Source organism: Prosopis cineraria, unplaced genomic scaffold (assembly GCF_029017545.1).
Source record: "Prosopis cineraria cultivar Desert tree isolate PC_DT_omini unplaced genomic scaffold, ASM2901754v1 PC8, whole genome shotgun sequence".
Classification (NCBI taxonomy): domain Eukaryota; kingdom Viridiplantae; phylum Streptophyta; class Magnoliopsida; order Fabales; family Fabaceae; genus Prosopis; species Prosopis cineraria.
Window position 1 is genome coordinate 744,125 of NW_026555339.1, and position 23,624 is coordinate 767,748.

General features: G+C 34.7%; 5 protein-coding genes and 1 pseudogene across 11 annotated transcripts; 4 read left to right on the top strand and 2 right to left on the bottom strand.

The window, feature by feature from the left end:
• The first annotated feature begins 1,016 nt into the window (after positions 1-1,016).
• Positions 1,017-4,443, top strand: LOC129317056 (PHD finger protein ALFIN-LIKE 5-like). Of its 3 annotated transcripts, none has more exons than XM_054961386.1 (5): positions 1,017-1,631; positions 2,735-2,932; positions 3,038-3,070; positions 3,943-4,019; positions 4,156-4,443. In XM_054961386.1, the coding sequence occupies exons 2-5, from the start codon at positions 2,918-2,920 to the stop codon at positions 4,406-4,408; spliced, it is 378 nt and encodes a 125-aa protein (XP_054817361.1). In that variant the 5' UTR covers positions 1,017-1,631; positions 2,735-2,917; the 3' UTR covers positions 4,409-4,443. The 3 variants fall into 3 exon arrangements, 2 of the variants coding, with proteins under 2 accessions (XP_054817361.1, XP_054817360.1); XM_054961385.1 differs by having other exon boundaries at positions 2,763-2,932; XR_008594906.1 differs by lacking the exons at positions 1,017-1,631; positions 3,038-3,070 and adding exons at positions 3,119-3,158; positions 3,305-3,387 and having other exon boundaries at positions 2,363-2,932.
• Positions 4,444-7,527: 3,084 nt separating this feature from the next.
• On the top strand, positions 7,528-8,474 carry LOC129317879 (PHD finger protein ALFIN-LIKE 8-like). Of its 2 annotated transcripts, XM_054962290.1 has the most exons (3): positions 7,528-7,617; positions 7,816-7,946; positions 8,067-8,474. In XM_054962290.1, exons 1-3 carry the CDS (start codon positions 7,605-7,607, stop codon positions 8,355-8,357), a joined length of 435 nt encoding a protein of 144 aa, XP_054818265.1. In that variant the 5' UTR covers positions 7,528-7,604; the 3' UTR covers positions 8,358-8,474. The 2 variants fall into 2 exon arrangements, 1 of the variants encoding a protein (XP_054818265.1); XR_008595080.1 differs by lacking the exon at positions 7,528-7,617 and having other exon boundaries at positions 7,822-7,951.
• A 222-nt stretch (positions 8,475-8,696) lies between these two features.
• LOC129318295 (uncharacterized) lies at positions 8,697-9,370 on the bottom strand (annotated as a pseudogene).
• A 2,483-nt stretch (positions 9,371-11,853) lies between these two features.
• On the top strand, positions 11,854-12,762 carry LOC129318101 (17.3 kDa class II heat shock protein-like). The gene has a single exon (XM_054962655.1). The coding sequence runs from the start codon at positions 12,087-12,089 to the stop codon at positions 12,558-12,560; it is 474 nt and encodes a 157-aa protein (XP_054818630.1). The 5' UTR covers positions 11,854-12,086; the 3' UTR covers positions 12,561-12,762.
• A 141-nt stretch (positions 12,763-12,903) lies between these two features.
• LOC129318100 (25S rRNA (cytosine-C(5))-methyltransferase NSUN5) lies at positions 12,904-18,915 on the bottom strand. 3 transcript variants are annotated; one of them, XM_054962652.1, is made up of 13 exons: positions 18,589-18,915; positions 18,114-18,172; positions 17,885-17,935; positions 17,372-17,507; positions 17,098-17,183; positions 16,912-17,010; positions 16,583-16,636; positions 15,726-15,870; positions 15,268-15,329; positions 14,740-14,827; positions 13,917-13,991; positions 13,591-13,752; positions 12,904-13,484 (listed from the first exon to the last, which is right to left on the bottom strand). In XM_054962652.1, exons 1-13 carry the CDS (start codon positions 18,845-18,847, stop codon positions 13,243-13,245), a joined length of 1,518 nt encoding a protein of 505 aa, XP_054818627.1. In that variant the 5' UTR covers positions 18,848-18,915; the 3' UTR covers positions 12,904-13,242. The 3 variants fall into 3 exon arrangements, with proteins under 3 accessions (XP_054818627.1, XP_054818629.1, XP_054818628.1); XM_054962654.1 differs by having other exon boundaries at positions 18,040-18,172; positions 18,589-18,676; XM_054962653.1 differs by lacking the exons at positions 17,885-17,935; positions 18,114-18,172; positions 18,589-18,915 and adding an exon at positions 17,745-17,882.
• Positions 18,916-21,335: 2,420 nt separating this feature from the next.
• On the top strand, positions 21,336-22,701 carry LOC129319061 (probable WRKY transcription factor 50). 2 transcript variants are annotated; one of them, XM_054964091.1, is made up of 3 exons: positions 21,336-21,953; positions 22,112-22,256; positions 22,439-22,701. In XM_054964091.1, the coding sequence occupies exons 1-3, from the start codon at positions 21,719-21,721 to the stop codon at positions 22,560-22,562; spliced, it is 504 nt and encodes a 167-aa protein (XP_054820066.1). In that variant the 5' UTR covers positions 21,336-21,718; the 3' UTR covers positions 22,563-22,701. The 2 variants fall into 2 exon arrangements, with proteins under 2 accessions (XP_054820066.1, XP_054820065.1); XM_054964090.1 differs by having other exon boundaries at positions 21,340-21,962.
• Positions 22,702-23,624: the final 923 nt, after the last annotated feature.

The following is a 23,624-nucleotide window of genomic DNA, read 5'->3' on the forward strand; positions in this document are numbered from 1 at the left end:
CTTCAAAAATAACATTGCTCATTCTTAAAAAAGAACACATTTTTTTTTGAAAAAAAAAGGGTATTTTTACCCCTTAATCCAAACTTTTATCTTTTAAGTAATGATAGTAAATGAGAACAGAAATGATCAATTGAATTACTTGTATGTTTAGAATGCTTTCCAATGAACTCTAAAGAAGCTGGTATGTGTGCTGTGCCCTGATCACTCCAACTTAGATGATCTGATGTGAACTTCCCTCAAGGGAGGTCAGCACTACTTCAACATGGAGAGTAGCCCAGCTCAATTAATTATGACACCAAATATGTATTGTTAACATTGCAGTTGGCGTAGATGACAGGCTCATGTGGCAAGATTTAGCTTGTGTTTGGATTAATAAAATTCATAATTGAGATGGGGACTCAACTGAGATTAGAAAAAAAAATTTGTGACTATAATTTATATTTGAATATCTTTTTTTTTAAGTCAGTTGAACAAGTTAAAATTTATTTATATTATTTAATTCAAAAATTAGTTGAGAGATATAATGACAAAAATGGATATGAGTTTTGTTGTATATATTTTTATGACTAATTTGATATTTTTAAGAAAAAATATTAAACTTAAAATTATATTTATTTAAAAAAACATAGATTACAAATATAAAATATCTTGGTAAGACAAAAATCTTAAATTTTTAGAAAGGTAGAATTGAATGATAAAATTTAAAATACTCACTTTTGAAAAGTTAAAATAAATTTATAAATTTAAACTAAATATGATATGTATATATATTAATAAATAAAATATTAAACTTATAAAATAGAAATAAAACATATTCAGAACATTATAAAATTATAATGTTATATTATGATATTCTTGTTATGATTTTTATTTATTTGTTCTATATATTTTAGATTCTTTCTTATCTTCTTAAATTACACATATATTCCAGATATTTTATATTTTAAATTCTAAATTTCATAAAATATAGAATTTTTATTTTATTAAAATTGATTGATATTTTATTTGTTGGATCAATATATTTATATACTATAATTATAATTGTCTTATAATAGTATAATCTGGAATAGAATATTTAAAAATAGATAAATTATTATAATATTTTAATTAGTCCTCCTCGGCGTCCACTTCTTCAACTTGCTCCATGTCAACCAGAATCATCAGATCCAAATTTAGAACAGGCGACCACAACGGGCAACCAGCTATGAATGGACAAGATGATGCCCGACCTCAATTGCCATGGCAAAACCCAGGGCCGATGACAGTAGCGATTGCAGAGGCAGCGACAACCACAAAGGCTTGCTTGCATTCACCAGAAGAGAGAAAATTGTGAGCTCCTGCAATGCTGATATATGTGGTTATCACCATGAAAACAACATCAAGAAAGAAAGTAGACTTGAGATTTGCACAGCTAATTTCACATGCAGGGATAACAGTGAAAGAGAAAACCATATACCAGCTATTGAATGACCTGGTTGTGCAGCCAAGAATGTTACCGATAGCCATAAAAAGCGAACAACACACATGGTCGAGATTGGGCAGCAGCAGGGGTATCTCTGGTTAGATCCGGCAGAGCAAAGGAGAAGGAGGTGAAGGACGAGCAAGGGACGACGACATCATAAAGAAAGAAGGTGAGAAGCAGAGCAATTTAGGTTGCATAGATACGAGTATGAGTATCCGATATGATACGGCATGATATGGGGGTATGGTAAATTTTTAAAATTTTAGGATACGGGTACGGGAATATTTATAATATATATTTCAACATTTTATAATGTAAGTATAGGTATTTTAATTTTTAAACAAGAATTTATAAAGTAATATAAGGATATTTATAGTAATTAATTAAAATATTAAGTGTTTTTTCAAGTTTTTAAGTGATATAGTAAAAAATTATTGAAAAAAAATCATATAACAAATATTAGAATATGGGATACGTATACAAAAATATCCTACAAATATTATATCGAATACGTATCGAATATGGGTATGTTTACTTTTTTAAAATATTCGTGCTACATAGGAAGAGAATTGGGTAGAGGTGAAGATGATGAAAAGAGAGAAGCATTAAATATTCCCCCAGCATTCACCATTCACCAATGTTACCACAAAAGTTTGAGCAACTGGCTTTCACAAAATATGCTTATTGGAACCCTAATGCTAGTTGGGATTTTTTTCATTCAAACATGAATTTTTGGGCTTTTGAGTTGGGATGTAATCCAAACAAGTACTTAATCGTACATCAATTACAGCATATAAATTAGCAGCAATACAAGATTCTCATAGTGAGGAGATTTTTGTAATTTATTATTTTTTAAAATCAATGCAAAAAAATTGTTCAGAGATTTCGGAGAAGAATTCCCTCCGATATAATATAATCAGCTAGAGAGTACAAAGACAAAAGAGTCTAGCTCGTGTGAGGTGTAACGCCACTTTTGTCAAATAAAACCAGATCACTACATTCACTAGGGATATCAGCTAGGAAAGTAAGATCATAAGGTTGTTCCTGGGCCATTTTGGCCAAGAAATGAGCACACGTGCTTGCCTCACGAGCCACGTGCATCACTTTGGAGTCCTTATGAGCACATATATGGTCTCCCGTACCTCTGCAATGACTTTCAGCGAAGGGATGATCTGTCCTTACACCTCTGTAGATGAGATTAATCGCGTCCACTAATTTGGTCTTTAATAACACGTCCGGTCCGTATTCTCAGTTGTTTCCGATTCAAATCAGGTTAATCCCGCGCGCTCTCTTTCTCTAGCTGTGTTTGCAGTGGGAGGCTGAATACTTTTTCCAACTCTCTCCCTCCATTGATAGACTATAACGGCGGGTACCTCGGATTTCATCTCTAAATGGAAGGAGTCTCTCCGTCCAATCCTCGTAATAAGGTGGAAGACGTTTTCAAGGCTCGTAAAAATGCCCTCACCAAGGGTATCCCCTGCTTTCTGCTTTTTATGGTTTTTCCATTCAAGTTTGGGCATCTTTTCAATTTCATCTCATTTGGCTGTCAATTTCATTTGTAATATGCTTCTGCAGATGCCGATAAATTGGATCATCTCTGTGATCCCTGTGAGTTTTCACTCTGTATTGACTCTTTTTTTTTCCCCTTGCATTCAGCTTCATTTCTCTGTCTTTGCTATGTTTCATTTGAAGCGTTGTAAGTTAATTCTACTTTTTAGAGCATTCAGTGATGAATTATGTCTGGGCAAACAAATAAAAAAGAAAGAATCGAAGAAATCATTATTTTTAATTTTTTTGTTGTATTATTTCATATCTTCATCCCCTTAATTTTCTATTTTGCAGTTTGTAAATCTTTTTTGCCAGCACTATATATGGAGCAAATATAGAGTTCTTGGTGGACATCCATTAATAAATTGCTTTATCCGGTTTCTTTCTATTTCCTTTTTTCCTGTATTTTTTCTTCTTTTCTTGGTTCAGGACCTTGAAATAAAATTTAAGTAGATACTTTTTCCTACATGGACGATAATAAATCGAAAATTTTTGAAAAACTGTAATTTTTTAAATTCTATTTGGTGGAAAAAAACATAAATTCTATTGAAATTTATATAAACCATTAGAGGAGTAAGTTAAAAAAATTACTAGTAGCTCATTAAAATAGAGTTAGATTGAAAAGAGAGGAGCTCATTATGAATGGCTTTTATTATCAAGTAAAATTACTTGTTGTGGCTTTTTCTCGAGGGTCTAAGCTTTCATTTGATAAAGCTGATAGGTAGGTGCGTGCTTTCCTTTCCCCCTTAGCTTCATGTTTATGCTCTGCCCTCCCCACTAGTTTGTCATCAAATTACTTGATTTGAAAACAAAATGATGAAGATTTTCAACTTGTGCTACGTTACACTTTTGCGCGCTGGACTTTGATGTTAGCTTCTATTGCTTCTGTTTTCTTCTTGTTGTGACTTATTATGGGTTTGAGGTTCTTGCAGCCGAGACAGAAGGAAAGAAAAAATCATCAGCTTCTAGTCCAAGCCGAGCCAAGTCTATATAATCGTGATCTAACGAGGTATACAAGCTCAATATTTTCTTCCTCGTGAAGTTATTACCAATCACTGGGCGAGAGCCTAAAGTCTGTTAAAATTTGGAACAACACTTGGGGTGTAATAATTAATTTAGTATGTGTTTTTGGTTGGCAAACGCAGCGAGGATCTAAAAATCAGCCAAAGCACGCATTCAAAAGCTATGGAATCTGAGGCAAGTTTGGAAGATAGAGATGAGGAGGAGAATGAGGATAAATTGTGTAAGACGTGTGGACAGAAAGGGGGGTCGTGGGTTTATTGTTTCCGGTGTAACTTGAGGTTCCATAAGTGTGACAACATCAAAAAGAAGCACTGTAAACATATGGGACATATATGTCCCTTACCCTATGCAATCCAAAGTTGGCTCGTAATCTAACTGTGGTTATAAAAGAAAAGTCCATTTTCCAATTACTCTCACCCTAACATATTTTTTTTCTCTCTTAACTAGCTCTTAGCTCTACAAACAACAGTTTGGGCTAACCAAATAGTATCGCAAACAAGCACTCGAAAAGTTTACGAGGCTAATCATGCAAAACTATACCTATCAGCTTGTCTTGTTTGGCTATTGCTCCGAATCTTTGCAGTTTTATGTTTGATTTATATACTTTAATTTCGACTTATGAGAAGAAATGTGCAAAACAACACACCAGCATGAGTCCTTCGCAATGGGTCATCATTTACTTTGGGGAAAAAACCTAAGTTGCATAGATACTGATACGAGTATCCGATACGATACGGCATGATACGGGAATACGGTAAATTTTTAAAATTTTAGAAGACAAGTACGGGAATATTTATAACATATATTTCAATATTTTATGATATAAGTATAGGTATTTTGATTTTTAAACAAGAATTTTTAAAGTAATATAAGAATATTTGTAGTAATTAACTAAAATATTAAGTGTTTTTTTAAGTTTTTAAGTGATATAGTAAAAAAATTATTGAAAAAAAATTATATTACAAATATTAGAATATGAGATACGTATAGAAAAGTATTCTACAAGTATTATATCGGATACAGGTACGTTTACTTTTTTAAAGTATCCATGCTACATAGGAAAAAACTAGGAGAACAAGGCAGTGTTTGGTTTCTATTTTCAAAAACATTTCTTTATTTTTTAAAAATAAAAAATAAATAAAAACTCATTTGGATAAGTCTTGGATTTAATTGTTTCTAAAACTACATACCTTTTTTTTAAAAAAAATAGAAACATCTTAAACCTTTTTTCATTTTTTTCTTGTTTTTAAAAAAATTACATTTGATTGTTAAAAATTATAGTTATTATATCATAACCCACCACCATTTACTAGTTGTGACCATCATTATCGAACAATGTTTTAATTCTAAGACTATTTTTAAATTAATACAATCAAACAGATTTTTTTTATTTTGTTTTAAAAAAGAATTTGCTTGGAGTTAAGAAAGAAAAAGAAATAGAAATATTGTGTATAATGAATTACTTGAGCGGCTCCGTTCAGTTTTTTAAAATTGGTTAATGAATAAGGAATAGTCTGTCTTTCTTAGGCAAATCACATGCATGTTGCCTCCTCTAAAAAGTCCTGTGATAAGACTCTCGTGTGCTTCCTTTATTGGGGGATGAAGACTTTATGAACGTCTGTACTATAATCATGAAACATGGATCGCAGTACTGCCGATTATTTCCATGTGTGCTGACCGAAAGGTCACGTATATATGTATAACTTTGCCATCCCTTCCTCATGCACTTAGAAGATTTTAACTATACGTCAGCTATATATTACACGTGAATAATTAGCAACACTGCAAGAATCTTACAGTGAAGAGATTCTCCTTCTTAAAAAACAAGTCAAAAGTAAAAAAATTGTAAGGAGATTCTGGAGAAGAATTCCCTCCAATCCCACCCAACGCAGATAAAATTCGAGTAAATGGTCTCATAAAATCGGCTTCACCATCTCCCAGCAAATTAAAGCCTTTTAAAACACATCAGATGGATCTCCTCAAAATTTTCAATCATTTCCTATTCAAGTCCGATTAATCCTTCTCTCTCTATGTCAAATACCTTTCTCTTTCATTCGTTCCTTCATTCTGTTCACAGATTATAATGGTGGAAGGCTCTGCGAACAATATTAAAAAAGAATTGGAAGATGTTATCTCCGACATCAAGCTTCGCAGAATGTCCCTTATTAAAGCCATCACCTTGGGTATTTAATTTCCTTCTTTCTGTATTTTCTTTTTCCGTTCCCGCCCCCCCCCCCTTCTAATTATTTGTCCCATTCTTTGATCACTCTCCTCCTCCTCCTCCTCCGCCTCTCGATTTCAATTCTAATGTGCTTCTCCAGATGCTGATAAGCTTTTTCGGCTGTGCGATCCTTGTGAGTTTTATCCTCTGTCAATCCTCTTTCTCTAATTTCTGCTTCCTCTTTCTTTTTTCAACTCTTGATTCATGATCAAAGGAAAAGGAACAAGAAAAGATCAAACATAAGCATTCAAATCTTGGCATGTTAATTTGCTGATCAATCTTTAACCACCGGAAAGTTAATTCCACCTGGCATTGGGTCATGAATTGTGTTCATGCAAATAATAACAATAATAATCATCATCATTATTATTTTTTACGTTCTTTCATATGTTCATCAAATTTTTCCCTTTAATGATCTCTCCCCTAAACGGAAAATTATTAAGTTCTTGTTGTACACTAAATGCTTAATTTATCCGTTCTGTTTCCTTTTTCTGTATTTTCCCCCTCCCCTTTTCGGTCTTGGACCTTCAAATAATTTTTTTAACTACCTATTTTTTTCTTCGTGTGATATGCCATGGAGAAAACAAATTTAAATTTTAGTGTACCTATTTTTAAATATTTAAATTATATTAAAATTTGTTAAAAAGGTCAGAGGAATAAAAAAATTCACGCAACTCAATAAAGTATAAAAAAATTGCATGCTGGAAAAATCTTATTTACGACAACTTATAAATTCGACAAAAAAAAAACAACTTATAAATAAAGTTATTCTCTTTAAATTAATTTTATAAAATATTAAATTAAAATATCAAATTTGTCAACAGTTAGACTTTATCGTTTTCTTGCCTCGGTCTTTCCATCTTTAATTAGATGATCAAAATATCAAGCAGTACTCATTTTATCCCAAAAAAAAAAAAATATGAAGCAAAATGAGTTATTGTGGTATAGCAACTTAATCAAACCACTCAAATCCAGGTCAAAAAAATCATTCAAATCGCGCGTAGCATAAGTTTACTTTACGCGCGCGCACACAGCATGCAAAATCACCGCACATGACAGTGGATGAAATACACAGATAAGTGGGTTAATGTACGTACATATGCAATAAAACTCGTGATTCTGCAGCGAAGAGAGGTGTTGGCTTAATTGGATTTTCTGACGGGATCACGTGGACCCCCAAAGTCAAACCGCCAGCTTCGAAAGTATTTTCAGATCTTCCAGAACCTACATTTGGCATAAACTTCGTCAGAGATAGGATGCAAAGAGACGAATGGCTATCCCTTGTTGCTGACTATAGCGATGCCTGGTTACTCTCTCTGACTTCTTTCAAGGCCAATAAGCATCGATTTGATGCACCTGATAGGTATGTACTTATTGCTTGCCTTCCCCCTTTATGTGTTTTTACTCTGCCCACTAGTTTCTTGGATCTTGGACTAAGCTTTTTGTTTCACGTTATTAGCTTCTTCTTTTTTTTTGGCTGAAATGAGCTAATAACAGTGCTTCACTTTTCTTCCTATTGTTGGGACTTGCTATATCCACTTCTCATTAATTCTTCATGCAGGGTTAGCCTGTATACAAGGATCGCTAATCTTCCAACACTGTCTACTGAGATTCGTACTTGGGAAGCCCATAGAGAGCAAGGAAAGAAAAAATCACCCGCTTCCAGTCAAAGCCACACAGCTAAACCTAGACGTAAGGTACGTAGCAATGATGTCCCCAGCAGTAATACATCAAGTCTTACAAGAATTTGGATCAACTTGGGGTTGGTAATAACTAATTCTGCGCATGTGTTTTTGGTTTGCACAAATGCAGCGAGGACGATCTAAAGATGAGCCACAGCCGTCAAAAGCAATAATATCGGAACCAAAGGAGGATGAAGCAGCTGGTGTGGAAGATCAGAAGGAAGAGGAGGAGGACCAAGATAAAGTGTGTACGGAATGTGGACAGAAAGAATGGTGGGTTTCTTGTTCCAAATGTGGCAGTTGGACCCATGGAAACTGTGCCAACATTTCCTCTTCGTCCGAGCTTGTCAAGAAGAAGGATAACTATGCATGTCTGTCCTGTACAAAGCCTCCTAAAAAGAGAAAGTTTCGATCATCATGATCTGTACACTCATTAGTCATTACCTTTACTCTTTTAGGATTACAAATTTGTATACTTGTTTACTTGCGTTACTCTGGTCTCTGCAGTGCCTCTGTTGTCCCATTGAAACGATGTCGTTTTGTTAGCAGGTTAATATGTGCTAGGCAATCTTTGCCGTCCATTTTTCGAGGATGGTGTGGATAATGGTAGCCAATTATTCTACTGAAGCCTAAAAATCTAGAGCATGCAAATTTTAAGTCAATAGACAAAAAGTTGTGTTCTTTAAAATATTTAGGTTTTCTCATGAGGAGAAATGTGCAAAAGAACATGCTATTAGAATCCCTGTCAACGGGTCATCATTTACGCTGGAGTAACCCTCCACAAGCATTTAGTAATTGGGGCTGCATGTTGGCTCTTAGTAGACATTCATTTCAGGAACTCATAGGTAGTAATCATGGTTGTTGCAGACATGGACATTGAAGCCCACCTCGGAGCCAAACCTCTGTAACAAGCAAGGATGCCACCTTCCTTCTTCAAATTCCTCATTGTCTGCACAAGTCTTGATGGCCTTCTTCGTCCATTTTCTTCTGTAGCATCCAACACTTGCATCCTTGTCTCGATAGTGTCAAGTTGCCTACTTATAATCATTGACACCCCACTAGCCATAATCGCGCTCAATCCTTACACTGCCAGGATTACCCTCGAATCACTTCTAAAACCACAGACATTCGCCAACTCATTACTCTCATCTGTCCGATCCATGACATAGCAATTACCAGAACCGCCCCACACGAGCCTTTGGACCACAGAGTAAGAAGTCCACCAAACAGCATTGGATGGTGCTTAAGTCAGCATTGAAGTGCCAAATTCACTGTACAGTCCTCGCACTCCATCTACGCACAGAATTTTTCTGAACGCATCCGCACCATTCCCGTAAGTCCCAAAATTAACACTGGGAAGTATTTTGTATTGATGTTGCAGCCTTGAACCATGAGTCTTTGGCTCACCACATCAACTGGGGTCCAAAGAGTATGGAAAGAAATCCAGTATGTATGTTAGGAGTATGGAAGGAGAGACTTTTCTTGTTTTCATGTTGCGCAGAGAGATTTGGTGAGCGAGGGGGATCAGTTATCACACCATGTAAGTGCGTCGACCATGAAGGGGGCTAGAAGAGCATTAAGTGAGCGCTGGGATTCTTACCAGAAACGCATGTTCATTAGCTCTGATCGTTCTTAAGTTCAGTTACCCAGTCTGTTGACGAAGCAAATTACTGGAGAAAGTTTGGTGAGGAGAGGAAAACAGAAGGGGATCCAAACAGCAGGCAAGGATGGTTTCTAGAGTGAGAAGAAGCAGAAGGAGATAAGACAAGACAATGGGGAGAGAACATGGTTTCGTAGATTTTAAGGAAGGTTTAGGGATAGTTGTGGGTGACGAGTCAGTTTGGGTATCGGCAAAAAAGGGTGATCTTTCTGACTCACCATCGGCGTAGAATGTGGGGGAATAAATGTCAACGTATGAGTATCAAACCAACGATACAAACCCAATTAAGTAGGCCTCCCACAATGACCGACTGATCATTCTTAGGAACAAACACGTCGCAGTTAGAGCACAGTTCAAGAGCCAATGAATGTTCATTTTTATTAATTTCATCAGTATTGATATAAAATGTCGCAGTTAGAGCACACTTTAAAAGCCAATGAATGCTCATTTTTATTAATTTCATCAATATTAATATAAAAAAATTTAAAAAATAAAAGTATATAAAATTTAAATACATCCTCATATAATAAATTTAAAAAATAATATTATATCATTTTTTCTCTCATAAAAAGTAATTTTAAAAATACTTTTTAAATATTATTTAAAAAATCATACCATGATTTATAAATAAAATTAAATATATTTTTTAAAATGTGTCTTATATAAGAAATTGAAGAGATAATGGTTATACTGCCGCATTGGTCTGCATACACCCTCTGCTCCACCTTATAATTGAGTTATTAATGAATATAGAAAAAATTAATACGGATGATATAAGTACCCAGATTAATGATTTTTTCCTTACGGTGAAAGCATGCATATTACATTCAATGTATTGTACCATCTTTTTCTTTTTCATTAATAGATTGAAATTAACACATTTTCAGCTGCTGCTATTTTCTTTGCCTCCAAGAAGGAATCTGGGATAGTAATGCGCTCTGGACTGTTCGCTTGTTCGGATTTTTTTTATTTGATTTCAAGAGGTAATGTAAAACATATACTCTTTCTGATTTTATATTAAAATGGGAAGTAGTTAGATTTATTAATATTGTCTGAAAAAGAATGAAATTTTTTATGAGGATGACACATAAATCTCAAATGAATCATTTTGTTTAAGCAAAGTCCAACAAATTTCAAAATGTAAGATGAGTTACTTATGGCCTTATATTTTCAACAATATATTACTCATTCCGTTCAAAAATATAAGGCATTTTTTGAGAAATTAAATATTTAAAAATGTAAGATATTTTTAATTTTTTGAAATATAATCATTACTTTTTTTAAAAAAATATCCATGTTGATGAATGAATTTAGATTTATTGTAAGATATTTAATAAGAACAAATATAAAAAGATAGGATGTTTAAAAGTAAGTAACTATTTTATTGAGAATGAAATTTGATTAAAAATGACTTACATTTTTAAACAGAAGGAGTATATAATATGTTTCTAATTTTGAATTTAAAAAATTAGTTATAAATTCAAGAAAATAAAATTATAAATTTGGGAGGTAAAGATAACTCTCAAAAATATTTAAATAACAACATGTTACTTTTCATATTTGACTGTTAAGATTTATGTTTTTATTAAAATTAAAAAAATAAATCACAAATTCAAAACAACATAATTACAAACTTAATAGATAGTGTTACAAATTCCTAAAAAGTTTGAATAATGACTTTTTAAAATTTAATCAACATTTATATTTTTTATTAAAATTTAAAAAATGAGTTGTAAATTTAACAAAATAAAATTATAAATTTGAGAGACAACATTATAGAATATTAAATTTGGGAGATAAATCTACAATTTCATTATCTTGCATTTACAATTCTTTTTTTCATTTTAATAAGAATCATAAATCTTAATGATTAAATACTTTTAAAAATTTACAATTTTATCTCCTAAATTTACAATATTGTTTTGTTGAATTAGCAGCTTGATGTTATATAAAAAAAAACTGCAACTTGTTTTTTTAATTTTAAAATTACAAATAGATTGTATTACATGATATTAAAAGACATAAGGGACTTACCCTGCACTTCAAAATTTGTTAGCACTTTATTTAAATAAAATAATTTCATTAGAACATAAGTGTTGTTCTCCTAATTTTTTAATTTATTTTTATTAAATCTGTTATTTTTTAAAAATATTTTTTTCTTATATGTAATCTCCTAATCTACAAAAAGTAAAATAAAAAAAGTGAACAAATTTGAAACTTAAGAAAATAAATAATCTTTGTCCTTATTTAATCGCAAATATGAAATATCCACAATCTTCTAGAACCGGTGAAAGAGTAGCAACCGAACATACTGGAAACCTGTTCACCATTCTCTTCGTTCATCCAGAAACTTCCTTTTTCTTCCATCAATCATTCTCTCACCCTCTATAAATTCCCGGTTCCACCATTCCTGTCCCATCGTAGACGAGCAGCTTCTTCAAATCCAGATTGAAAGTAATTAGAAATCTTAAGCAACAACGCAGAGGAGTCATGGATATCAGATTTTCGGCTTTGGATTCCCCATTGTTCCACGCTCTCCAGCACATGATGGACGTGACGGACGACGCTGCTGACAAGTCCGTCAATGCTCCGAGCCGCACATACGTGCGTGATGCGAAGGCCATGGCTGCCACTCCGGCGGACATCAAAGAGTATCCGAACTCTTACGTCTTCATCATCGACATGCCGGGCCTGAAATCTGGGGACATCAAGGTTCAGGTGGAGGACGACAATGTGCTTCAGATAACTGGGGAGAGGAAGAGGGAGGAAGAGAAAGAAGGAGCCAAGTATGTGAGAATGGAGAGAAGGGTCGGCAAGTTTATGCGCAAGTTTGTGCTGCCTGAGAATGCCAATACCGATGCCATTTCTGCTGTGTGTCAAGACGGAGTGCTCACTGTAACCGTCCAGAAATTGCCTCCTCCAGAGCCCAAGAAGCCCAAGACCATTGAGGTCATGATTGCTTAAAGGGCATTCCTCTTGTGTTTTTGGTTTGGACTTGCATTCGAGATCTGTCTGTGTGTGTGATCAAACTAAAAGACTGTGTGAGTGGGCTTCAAGCCCTGCACGAGTTTGTAGGTAATTAGCGCTTTGTCGTTTGCTTGATCAGTGCTTGTAGTGGCTTTGTTACTTTAAATGAAACAGTCATAAGGTTGGTTTTTCTCTTTTTTGTCGAGACTTGTTTGGATTTTTTTAGCTGCAAACTCCGTTCCATCTTACAAAACGAAGGGTTAACTCCAAAGGGGGTGGCTTCAGCTGGCACAAAGAGATGGTATATTTTTCTAATTCTGAACCTGAATGCGTAAATTAAAAAAAAAAAAAAAACTTGATAATGTATTTCTAAAAAATATAAATGACATAACGTTTCAAGTCTGATGAGTCGGAAAACAAGAACCAAGAGGCGGCGGGCTGCTTCAAGCTAGTTACAAATTTCGTGGAAGACCTTGACAGCCGCTGGGCTCTGCTCCAAGGTAAGCCATGGGTTACGTCACATGCGGAGGCCAGGCTTCCGGTGGTGAGGGACATCCAACATGTGCTTGAACTTGCACGTTCCGAGCCTCGTTAAAATGATTATAAGGCAATAGGCGTCTCGAAATATAGAAACCTAATCTGATGATGAAGAAAATTTATGGCTGTCTCATCTATCTATCTATCTATCATATGCTCGCTTGTTGAGATGATGGTATGTCCACCAATTGAACATATTGGTATGAATATAAGGCAGCCTATGCTTCCTGCTATGACGGATTTTGGTTCTAGTGCAACTGTTACAAGTAGGTCTTGTCTCTCTTTCATTTAACGTTGCTGAGGAGGAAGCACCCTTTCTGGCAAATAAAGCAATGAAGAAGCCCTCACCATCCACAGCTGGGTCTGTCCGAAGCAGATGTTCAGCTGCCAGGTAAGAAGCAAGCAGAATTAAGTGTAAAAAGCGGACAATTGTGTGTGTTTCATTTGGGGTAACAAAAATAGAACTTAGGGAAGAAAAAATAGAACTTACAGCCCTCAAAGACTGGAAGCCCACGGCGCTGCCACTGGGGGAATGGGGTCACCAGTTGGAACCCATATGACTCGGCCATGGGTAGAACAGACATGATGACATCTTCATTCTCGATTTGATTGATAGAGCATGTGCTATAAACAATTCTCTCAACTGTAGGAACTGCCAAAGGAAATAATAGAAGCAATGCCTTCAGAAAATTTCAAAACCTCTGAAGGCGAATCATGGTCTATCTCCAATTATGTTTAGAAACAAGGTACAGATTGGGAGGTTTTTTGTTTCCAGGGTGGCAGGAATAACTGACACGGATATATGAAGTGACTTACAGGCGAATGTATGTTCAAGAGCCTTTCTCTGAAAATTCGCAAGCTTGTTCAATCTTTCCATATCAAAATCTTGGCCTGTGTAGTTAAAATAGACAATAAAAAAGAAGAATTGTCTTCAAGTAAAAGTGGCAGGACTTATGCAAAAGGCTACAAAGTAGGTTATGCTACATTTTCTGAAATTAGTCCGACCATTGACGCCCAGTTTGTTTTGAAGTTATTTTCTTTGACAAAATGTTATAGAGACTCTATAAGTTACTCTTTCTGCAACCATGGGTATCAAATTTTAAGTCATTTGGAGGCATCTCTAGAAGAGCATTACCAGCTGTAAGTCACAATTGCGCGCAACACAGTCCACATGGCTTTTCCTTAAGTTAAACAAGAAGACATTTATGTCTAGGGCTGATCATCCAAGGGAAATTCCTTGGGTGTTCATGTGATGCTCTCCAATAATGGTAATTGGGCACTTATTAGATGCATACAGTTACTTTTGTTGGCCCTAGAGAGTGCTATAGATATCAGAGGACACAAGGAGGATCACATGAATGATGCCAGCTCACAAAGTTCCACCGAACTCTAGTAGCTGTAAACAGTATTCTCTTTTGGAGAAAGCCGCTGCACTCAGTCAAATTCATGAAGGCATCTAAGTTTTTTGCAAAATATTGACACCCTTATATAATCTTGGCAGCAAATAGATGAGTTTGAGACACACAAATGGAGTTGCAGCAGTGGTGCCACATATAATCTTTTGGCCTCCAACCCATCTATTCACGTGCAACCAGGAGATTTGTAACAATAAGCTTAAAAAGTAGGAGCAAAATGCAACCTGCTGCTTTGGAAGGGAGCAAATGGTCTAGCCTTGAAGAAGCAGTCCCAGAACCAGAGCATGAGGGATCCAAAAGAATAGCACGCACCTGCAATGCTAATATGATGGTAGCCACACGCACGCACAAAAGAAAATATATGAACGAAGAAAGACTGCAGTCTTGAAGACGGACAAGAACAGTGACTACATAGGTCATACTTCCCTTCCTGAATGAACTAGAATTAGCCATTCATTATGAATCTTACAAGCTGGAAAATGTCAAAGGAAAAATCTTTCTCTTGATTACATATCCTTGTACAAAATGCTTTTGACAGGAACGAAATCAGCCAAAAGCATTCGAGAGATTGTAAAGTTTGTTATATAAATGACCATCAACCACAATTTTCCATCCCTTTGGGAAAGGAAAAACTTAAGAGAATAATTATAATTGTGGAGGGAAAACTTGAAATATTAGCTTCTGAACATAATAAGCCCACTTCAGTAAAGATACCATGGAATCACCGCAAGGAATATGGAGGTAAATTTTACCTTGGAATATTCAGCAGCCTTGGGATTAATGTTCAAAAAATCCTCATTAAGAACTCTAATATCTGAGCTTTGGTTAAGTTTGAAAGGTAGCATGACAAACTGAAAACTATCAAAATATGACATATCACAAATATTCTTACATAATCCACTATTATCAGATTGCATCTTTTGCTGTCGATCATTATCAAGATAAGCATTTTGACATGTCATGTATCAGTAAACTAGACTGTGGATCCTATATTTCGTAAAGAATTTGAGATGAGCCACATTGTTTATGGTTTATGAATAGTGCAATTTCTTATAGATTTTAGTATATACATATTGATTGATATATATATACATATATATATTGATAATAAAATCAAAAAAAAATGCAGTGATAGATTATTTTTCTGCTGTTATGCACCTGCAAAATGAAAAACATCTATACTATACATCAGAAAATTATTAAAGGATACTAGAAGCGCCAGAAAGTGTTATGGTCTCTTTTAAACGTTTGATCCTTTCTTTACTCAGTTCACATGCTATAACCCTACCCTTTCCCCTCATAAGTGCAGCAAGGTGGACAGTTTTGTTCCCAGGAGCTGCACATGCATCAAGAACCTTCACATATATTTCAAGAGGCACAACTCTTAAGGGTTGGATAAAATAATAAAAATATCATGGAAGTGGCATGCATTTTTTCCTTTCTGAAAATGTTTTAATACAGGAAATATGGAAGGTTCAGAAGATTGCTAATACAAAAAGAGGCAGGCAAAAGCAAGAAAACCACGTGGCAATAATAAATTTTAGATTATGTAATTTAATCCTGTCACACTTGACATGATATCCCAAATTCCCTATCTCATGATCAGCTATCAGAAAAGAAAAAATTTTCTGCGATAGTGCTCTTCTACTGTCAATGAGCAGTAGTATTAGTTCTTCATGTCTAGGTTATTTGAAGGGTAATTTTCACTTCAAAATCATGATATTAAGTTACATGCCATGAAAAATTTAGGAATGCATGTTACTCGTGGAATCACCCCACCAGCGTTTCCTAAATGTTTAGCCCAGATAACTCAATCCATGAAAATAAGATACTCACAACGCCGAAGACAAAAGTAGACCTTTCTCATTCATTTTTAATTTTGAGAGTGAGCGAGTAGCAAGCCATTTCTTAAGAATCTTCAAAAATAGAAGTTTAATAGATGATATTAAGCAACAAAAATTATAAGCATATGTGATAGACAAAGGTGCATATTAGAAAGATAATGAACTTCTATCTTTATTAAAAAAGACTCTGGACATACAACATATTCAAGGCAGCATAGCTCACCTCCCATCCAGGTTCAGGGCCAAGGGCTGGTGCCACCATGGAACTGGCCTTACCCTAGTAATGTCAACCACAATATCAACAAAAAGATCACCAAGAATGAATAATGGGGAAAGGGGGGGTGAAGAAAAAGGGAAAGGAACAAACAGCTTTTCCTTTCTCAAATCACAAAAATTCACTTTTCCATCAACCGCATGTAGGTTATATGCATGTATAGGCTTGGAAACAAGTTTTACGCAAAGATTTTCCTTCTTTCTTTCCTTCTTTCCTTCTTTCTTTCTTTCTTTCTTTTTTTTTTTGGGGGGGGGGGGAGGGTTTCAAATAATTCCTACTTGCAGAAAGATTCCTCCATTCTTGACAAGAGGATGGTCGTGCAAGTCAGTGCCTGAAGGAAGTATTAGCAACTCAGGCAGCAAGTCATCCACTTTAACCTATTTGACAAGCAAAGTGAAGATTATTGGGTAAAACAAACTATTACCGATTAACAAATAAAATAAGAACGTCGAGACAGAAAGTACCAAGTATTTTTTCCTCAGATCGAGCAAGGCAGAATCAACATCCAGTTTAAGTGTATTTACACGAACATATCGAGGTATAGAAACACCTGGATCAGAACATTTTTACCCTCCTCAATATCAAATGAACAATAGCTCCCAAAGAAGCTTCAATTGAGAACATACTTATTTGCCAAACATAAACTGTAAATAAAGCATACTCTGCAAAGAACTATAACCTTGAAAATATAAAAACTTAAATAAAGGTTTTGTGAAGGGGGAAGATGTGAAAACTGACCAGGTACTTCATACAAAGCAACCAATTGTTCAATGCCTGTCACTTTTCTCTGCAACAGAAGCTGTTTAAGAGTTGACTGTAGGACATCTTTGTGACAGGAGAGGAACTTCTCTGCATCACCAACCAATGAAACTTCCTGGAAATTTACTATATGAAAGTTAAATTATCACTCATAGTCTGCTACAACCTTAAAACTAGATAACACGATGCTCTCTTTGTTTATTAAATTTTTTTGTTGTGCAACACTTCCCGAAGAAGAAGCATGAAGAGAAGAATAAGGAGACCTTCTAAGCAGATTTTGATTATCAAATCTAAAGGCCCTTCTCAAAAAGAAAGCAAATAATCAGATGCATCACTTGCACTGGTATCTCACCCTCAAAGAAAGCTCCACCTCTTCCCACCCGACCCTCCAAAATGCCGACAAATTATCTTGTGAAGAGGTAATTCTCATATAGAAAAAGCACACATTGCAATGTGAGGAAATATAAATCCTTACGCGCTAAAACACATTACCTGACCAAAAAGAATATCGTAAACGACAATGTATATCAATTCTTCTTGTCTCTGTGAAAGCAATGGTAAATCTTGTGTCAGAGAATGTATCAACTGAAAAATGACCCAAGCTTATAAACCTTGCACCAGTGACGCCAGCAGAAATAAGAACTAACATCAACAATGATAACGAGCATGCGAGTATTTCAACCCCCGAGAGAGGACAAGCACAATGTTGATATGCTTATACCTTCCACTTGCTGTTCAAGATAGAAGAAGCGTCCAGGATTTCTTTGATGATAGGTAGATCTGGGAACACGTAAAAACATGCCATGTAGTTGAGTTGAACTGTTGAACTGGACTATTTGTATGAAATAAACAAGTTATAACGCTGGATTTATGCAAATCAAATCTGGAACGACTTCTCACAACCAACATCAAGCCAGCAATTTTACCCTCAATGATGACTGCATTGATGTTATCATAATTTGCCCTTTTTTACATGAAATGAAACATTACTTCAAACCGCCTTAAGATGTGAACTCAGGAAAGGAAAAACTTTTAAGACCGTAAACAAAGAATTACGTAAGAAAGTTACTTCTCAGCCAGCATTCTTGTGGGAACGACGTGGATTTGCCCTTTTTTTCCTTAATGTAGAACAGAGAAGCTCCCTGAAGATACAGGGCAAGGGAACGAATGGGGAGGAAATGGAACTAAAAGCTTACGTTTAAGCGTCTGACAAACAAGAGCAAAGGTGCCCTTCTTGTTTCTGATGGAAGGCCTGTATATTAGCGACTTGATAGAAGCAACGGCTCGGCGTTTAGCGTCGCCGTGAAGAACCATTCTCAGCACCTGTGCTGCCTCTCTTCTTGCGAAGTACGCCGACCTCTCCGCTCCACTCATGCGCCGCTTTTGATCCTTTTTATCGGCGGCTATGTCTCTAGATGATGGCCTCTTGGTCGTCCTATTGATATGACGCGCCATTTCTTCCTCTCGCAGAGAAGGTAGGAAAGAGAAGAACCAGCTGCTTAGGGGATCGGGTCTTGACCTCAGTGCCGTGGCATGATCTAAACGACGTCGTTTATTGGTTCATGCCATAACCTTAACCTCTGCCCTCCGGCCTGAGAAAAATAAAATAAAATAAAAAATATATTAAAAATAATTTTAGATTATTATTTTTTTCACTTACCTTATAAATTATTTCTATCAATTTTATTAATATTAATATTAAAAAATATATAAAAAATAAAAATGCATAAAATTTTAAATATATTTTTATATAATAAATATAAAAAGTGATATCATATTATTTTTTTATCAAGAATAATTTTAAAAATATATTTTAAATATTATATAAAAATTATACTGTAACTTATAAATAAAATTAAATATATTTTTTATAATGTAAATTATAAATGAAATATTAATTTAATAAAAGTTAAAATAATGTTCCTTATAATAATTTTAACAAACCTGCCCCTCTAAAAAAAAAATTATATTACATTGGCAGAAATATCTGTGGCCCTTGATCCTTTCCATTGGAGGCTCATTCAGTCATTCCATATTGTTTCTCAATGCCTTTCCCTCGTTTGCCTATCTTAGGAAGGGGGGAAAAAAAATTCAACATCATAAAAATTATTTATTTAGTTATATCATACAACATGCTAAAATGTTGTCACCAATGAACTCTTTCCCACCCCCTCATGTTATATATATTAGCCATTTTTCATAATAAATTGATAAAATTACTTACTCCATTTAAAAATATAAAACATTTTTAATCAAATTATACTCTCAATAAAATAATTAATTATCTTCCAACTAATACTATCTTTTTATATTTATCTTTATTTAATAGAGTGTTTCACTTTAAAATAAATGAAAAGTCACTTATTTATTAGGAGCAGTTTCAATAAAAATACATTAATTACATCTCAAAATATTAAAAATGTAAAATTTTTAAACACTCAAACATAAAAAAATATCATATATTTTTTAACAGGGGGAGTATATGTTAATCACTTCACAGCTTTCCCAGACTTACTTTGCTAAATCGGTGCTTTTAAACAAGTATAAATTTTAAAAAATTATTTTATTTTTAGATCATCTTAATAAGTTAACTATTTCTTTCTTGATTTCAAAGATATAACATTAACGTAAGTGTATATAACATATCTCCCTCGTAAGGCTGGGTAGGAAAAGTGGAATTCAAATTGGGAGAATTTTAATAAAAACTGTTGGACTATATTTATTTTAATTCAAAACATTTAAATTTTTAAAATTTCACTGCAATTTGTGAATATTGATTTGATATTAATTTTTTTTAAAAAAATAATAAAATTGTCCCTAATTTAAATTAATGTAAGAACTATCATATTTTATTTGTTTATTTACTTACGAAATATTATTAATTGTCTTATTTTATTTGTTCATTTTCCTGAAATGAAATCAATTGAAGTGGAGTAATTAACAATATTTTATAAGTAAATAAACAACATACAGTATAGGAATTAACAAGTTACTTTAAGATGATTTAAACGCTTAAAATGAAAATAAATTATGTAGAGTAATGGATAACATTTCATAAGTAAATTAATGAGCAAAGTGGAATAATAAACAAGTAAAATAAAATAATTTTTATATTAATTTAAATGAGGAGTAATTTTATTATTTCTTTGAAAAATTAATATCAAATCAGTGAAATTTTAAAAATTTTAAAAATTTTAATTTAAATAAATATAGTACAAAGGTCTTTGCCGAAATTCTCCCATTCAAATATACTCTTTTGCATGCGTGGACTAAAATCCAAACCAGGCTAAATGTTAGCGGACAGAGATAGTGTACATTATTTGGGCACGAGCCTTCCCAGAAGACAGAGATGGGGGCATATTGGATTTCACGCACCCCTTATATTAACTGACTTGAGTATGCTTTCCAATTATCCGCTGCCTTTCATATTACCATGAAGAAAATTATACGAGGCTGAATTTTAAACCAGTTTTGACCTTGTCTGGTCGACCATCACTAATACCTTATCAAGTTTGATTTCCATAAGTGTTGGTAGCCACCAACTCAATTTGAAAAGCCCCGGAAGATGCTTAGAAAGTGCTTACTCACCTTATCAATTCTCTCTTTCATTCTCTGGTATTCGGATCAAACTCTCCCATATAGGTCCTCTTACTGGTTATCGCTTCCAGTCCTGTCAAATCTAATCCCAGTCCACGAAACATGGTTGACTCTGCTTTTATCGCACACTAGAAAATATGACTTGCCCCGGCTGACCGAAACTCTTGTGTTTAACCACGTTCTCGGCTAGCCCGACGAAAGTGGTAAAAAACAGTACGACTATGTTGTGTTTTTTCAATTCTCTCTTCCAAGTGCCAAGTATATATACTCTGTTTTGAACTTTTAACATGGAGCTTGAAGAAAAATGAGAACGCATCAGTGCGTGTTATCGCCGCCAGTTAAAACAAAATCTGCGGATGATCGACCAATCCAGCTTGTGATAACTGGTATCCGCATGCAAAGACTTAAAAGGAAGACTCGGAGAAACCTGTTTGTGAGATCGCTCCTGACTCGTAATGGTCCCCCCACGGGACCCGCTTCCCAATTAAGTACGTCAATCTTCGAAGTCTTCCCCCAAGTCGTGCTTGGCAAGCCCCACTATCAGCTCTAAGTTAATTGTCCTAATCATTTATCTTTCCATCTTCACTGTTATTGGATACTGCGCAATTAGCCTTGAAGCTTCCCATCCCAGTTCTTAGGAAGGTGAGGATGAAGCCGCCTCGCTCAGCCGTGGCTGTACTGCATTGAGTTTATATTGCGAGAATCATCATCCTAATTTACTTCATACCAATGGTCCCGAACATGAGTGACGATATTTCAGCTGAGGGTGACTTCACTTGCCATCAGTGGCCTTTGGAGCTCTCTGAGTACTTGAAATTCGATGGTGATCATTGGCCAGACAATGATCAAGATCAGTGTTTTGTTCCTGGCGGGCTTGTTCCCAACCAGTTGATCTATCAGAGCTCCGTTGAAGTAAGTGACTTGGGAGGACGTGGCAGCCACGTTGAAGGGTCTGCTAGCTGTGGTAGTACCAGTAAGCCCGCCTAGTCCAGTGCTATTATACTCAATTTGTTTCCCTTGAGAAATATGTTCATATACAGCATATATTTCAAAGTGTGATTCATCAGTTATCTCTCAATGTTAGCACTAATGGCCCCCACTGGTTGGCTGTGTTTTAATCAGGAGACATTATTATCAACGGACGCCAGAAGAAGGAAGGTAGGGAGAGATTTGCATTCAGAACAAGGTCAGAGGTTGAAGTGCTGGACGATGGCTACAAGTGGAGGAAGTATGGGAAGAAGATGGTGAAGAATAGCCCAAATCCAAGGTGGGTGGTTGAACCTAGCGAGAAATATATATTATATATATATATATATATATCCACACATTTGACCCGCGCTTCCGTTATAGGTATCTAGGGGAAGCATGAGCAAGTAAAAGAAATGCTAGGTGTTCATGAAACTTTTGTTTGTGTGATGATTACCTTGTGTGTGTTTATGAATGTAACAGGAATTACTACAGGTGTTCAGAGGAAGGATGCCCTGTGAAAAAGAGAGTGGAGAGAGATGGGGATGATCCCAGGTATGTCATAACAACCTACGAAGGCATCCACACGCACAGCAGTTTTTACTAGCTCCAACGCTATTCACCCTTTTCTTACTGCCTGGGGATTTACATTGCTCTTAATCATTGCAGTAGCCTGCTCTATGTCAAACTGTTTGGTGCCTTCGTGGCTCATTCTAAGAAGCTAATAAAAAGTAATCCCCCACATGCGATATTTGGTAGGTACAATAGTATTTTCTAGGTTAAAAAAGAAATACATCTATCCTATTTTTTTAAAAAAAGATTTTTTATTTTTTTCAGAACATTTTTTTTTATATATCAAATGCGGTCTCATAATCTCCCTCAAGCCTTTGCTTCTCGAGAAACCTAACTAATCAAATAACAATGACCCTAATGCACCAAGTCAAAGCTTCTCTTTAAACACCTTCAGAACATGTTTGGATTTCAATTGAGTATAATTCATTATAAAAATAAATTGATTAATATAATTGATTTTAATTATAATTGATTATGGTAAAATATAATCTATTTGAATATTATTTTTTTAAATTTAATAAAATTAAAGATGTTTGAATTATTTAGTGAAAATTAATTTTAGCTATGTAAATTATTATAAAGGATATTGCTTTTGAGATATATTAAGATATTAAATTTAAATATAATAATATATTTAAATGAATCTTTCCTTTCACACATATGATCTATCAAGCCGTACAAGTCATGGAGAAAACCATAGACTTATGCGACTGAGCTCCGAAATTGAATCCTTGAAGAAGCTGCTACCCACAGCTTATTTCAATAATCAATTAAGGCCTCAACAATCGATTAGTACAATTTTTTGCCGTTTGGGTAATTTTCATTCCAACCATGATTTTGCCCCTCAAAATAGATTAATTCTCCCATTCAAAGGGGCAGTTACTTGTTTCAAACATCCGGAGACAAATTGAGAAAAGGTTACGGAAGAACATGGAGAGTCGAGTATGATTTAAAAAAAAAATTAAATCAACTTTGTCAATAATTAAAGGTAAACATTGGGACGCACATGTGTTGTCGCCACAGGCTAATTTCAAGCCCCACAAACACAGGGTTGACGCATATACAAGATTCTGTTCACGGAAAAACTTGGTTGACT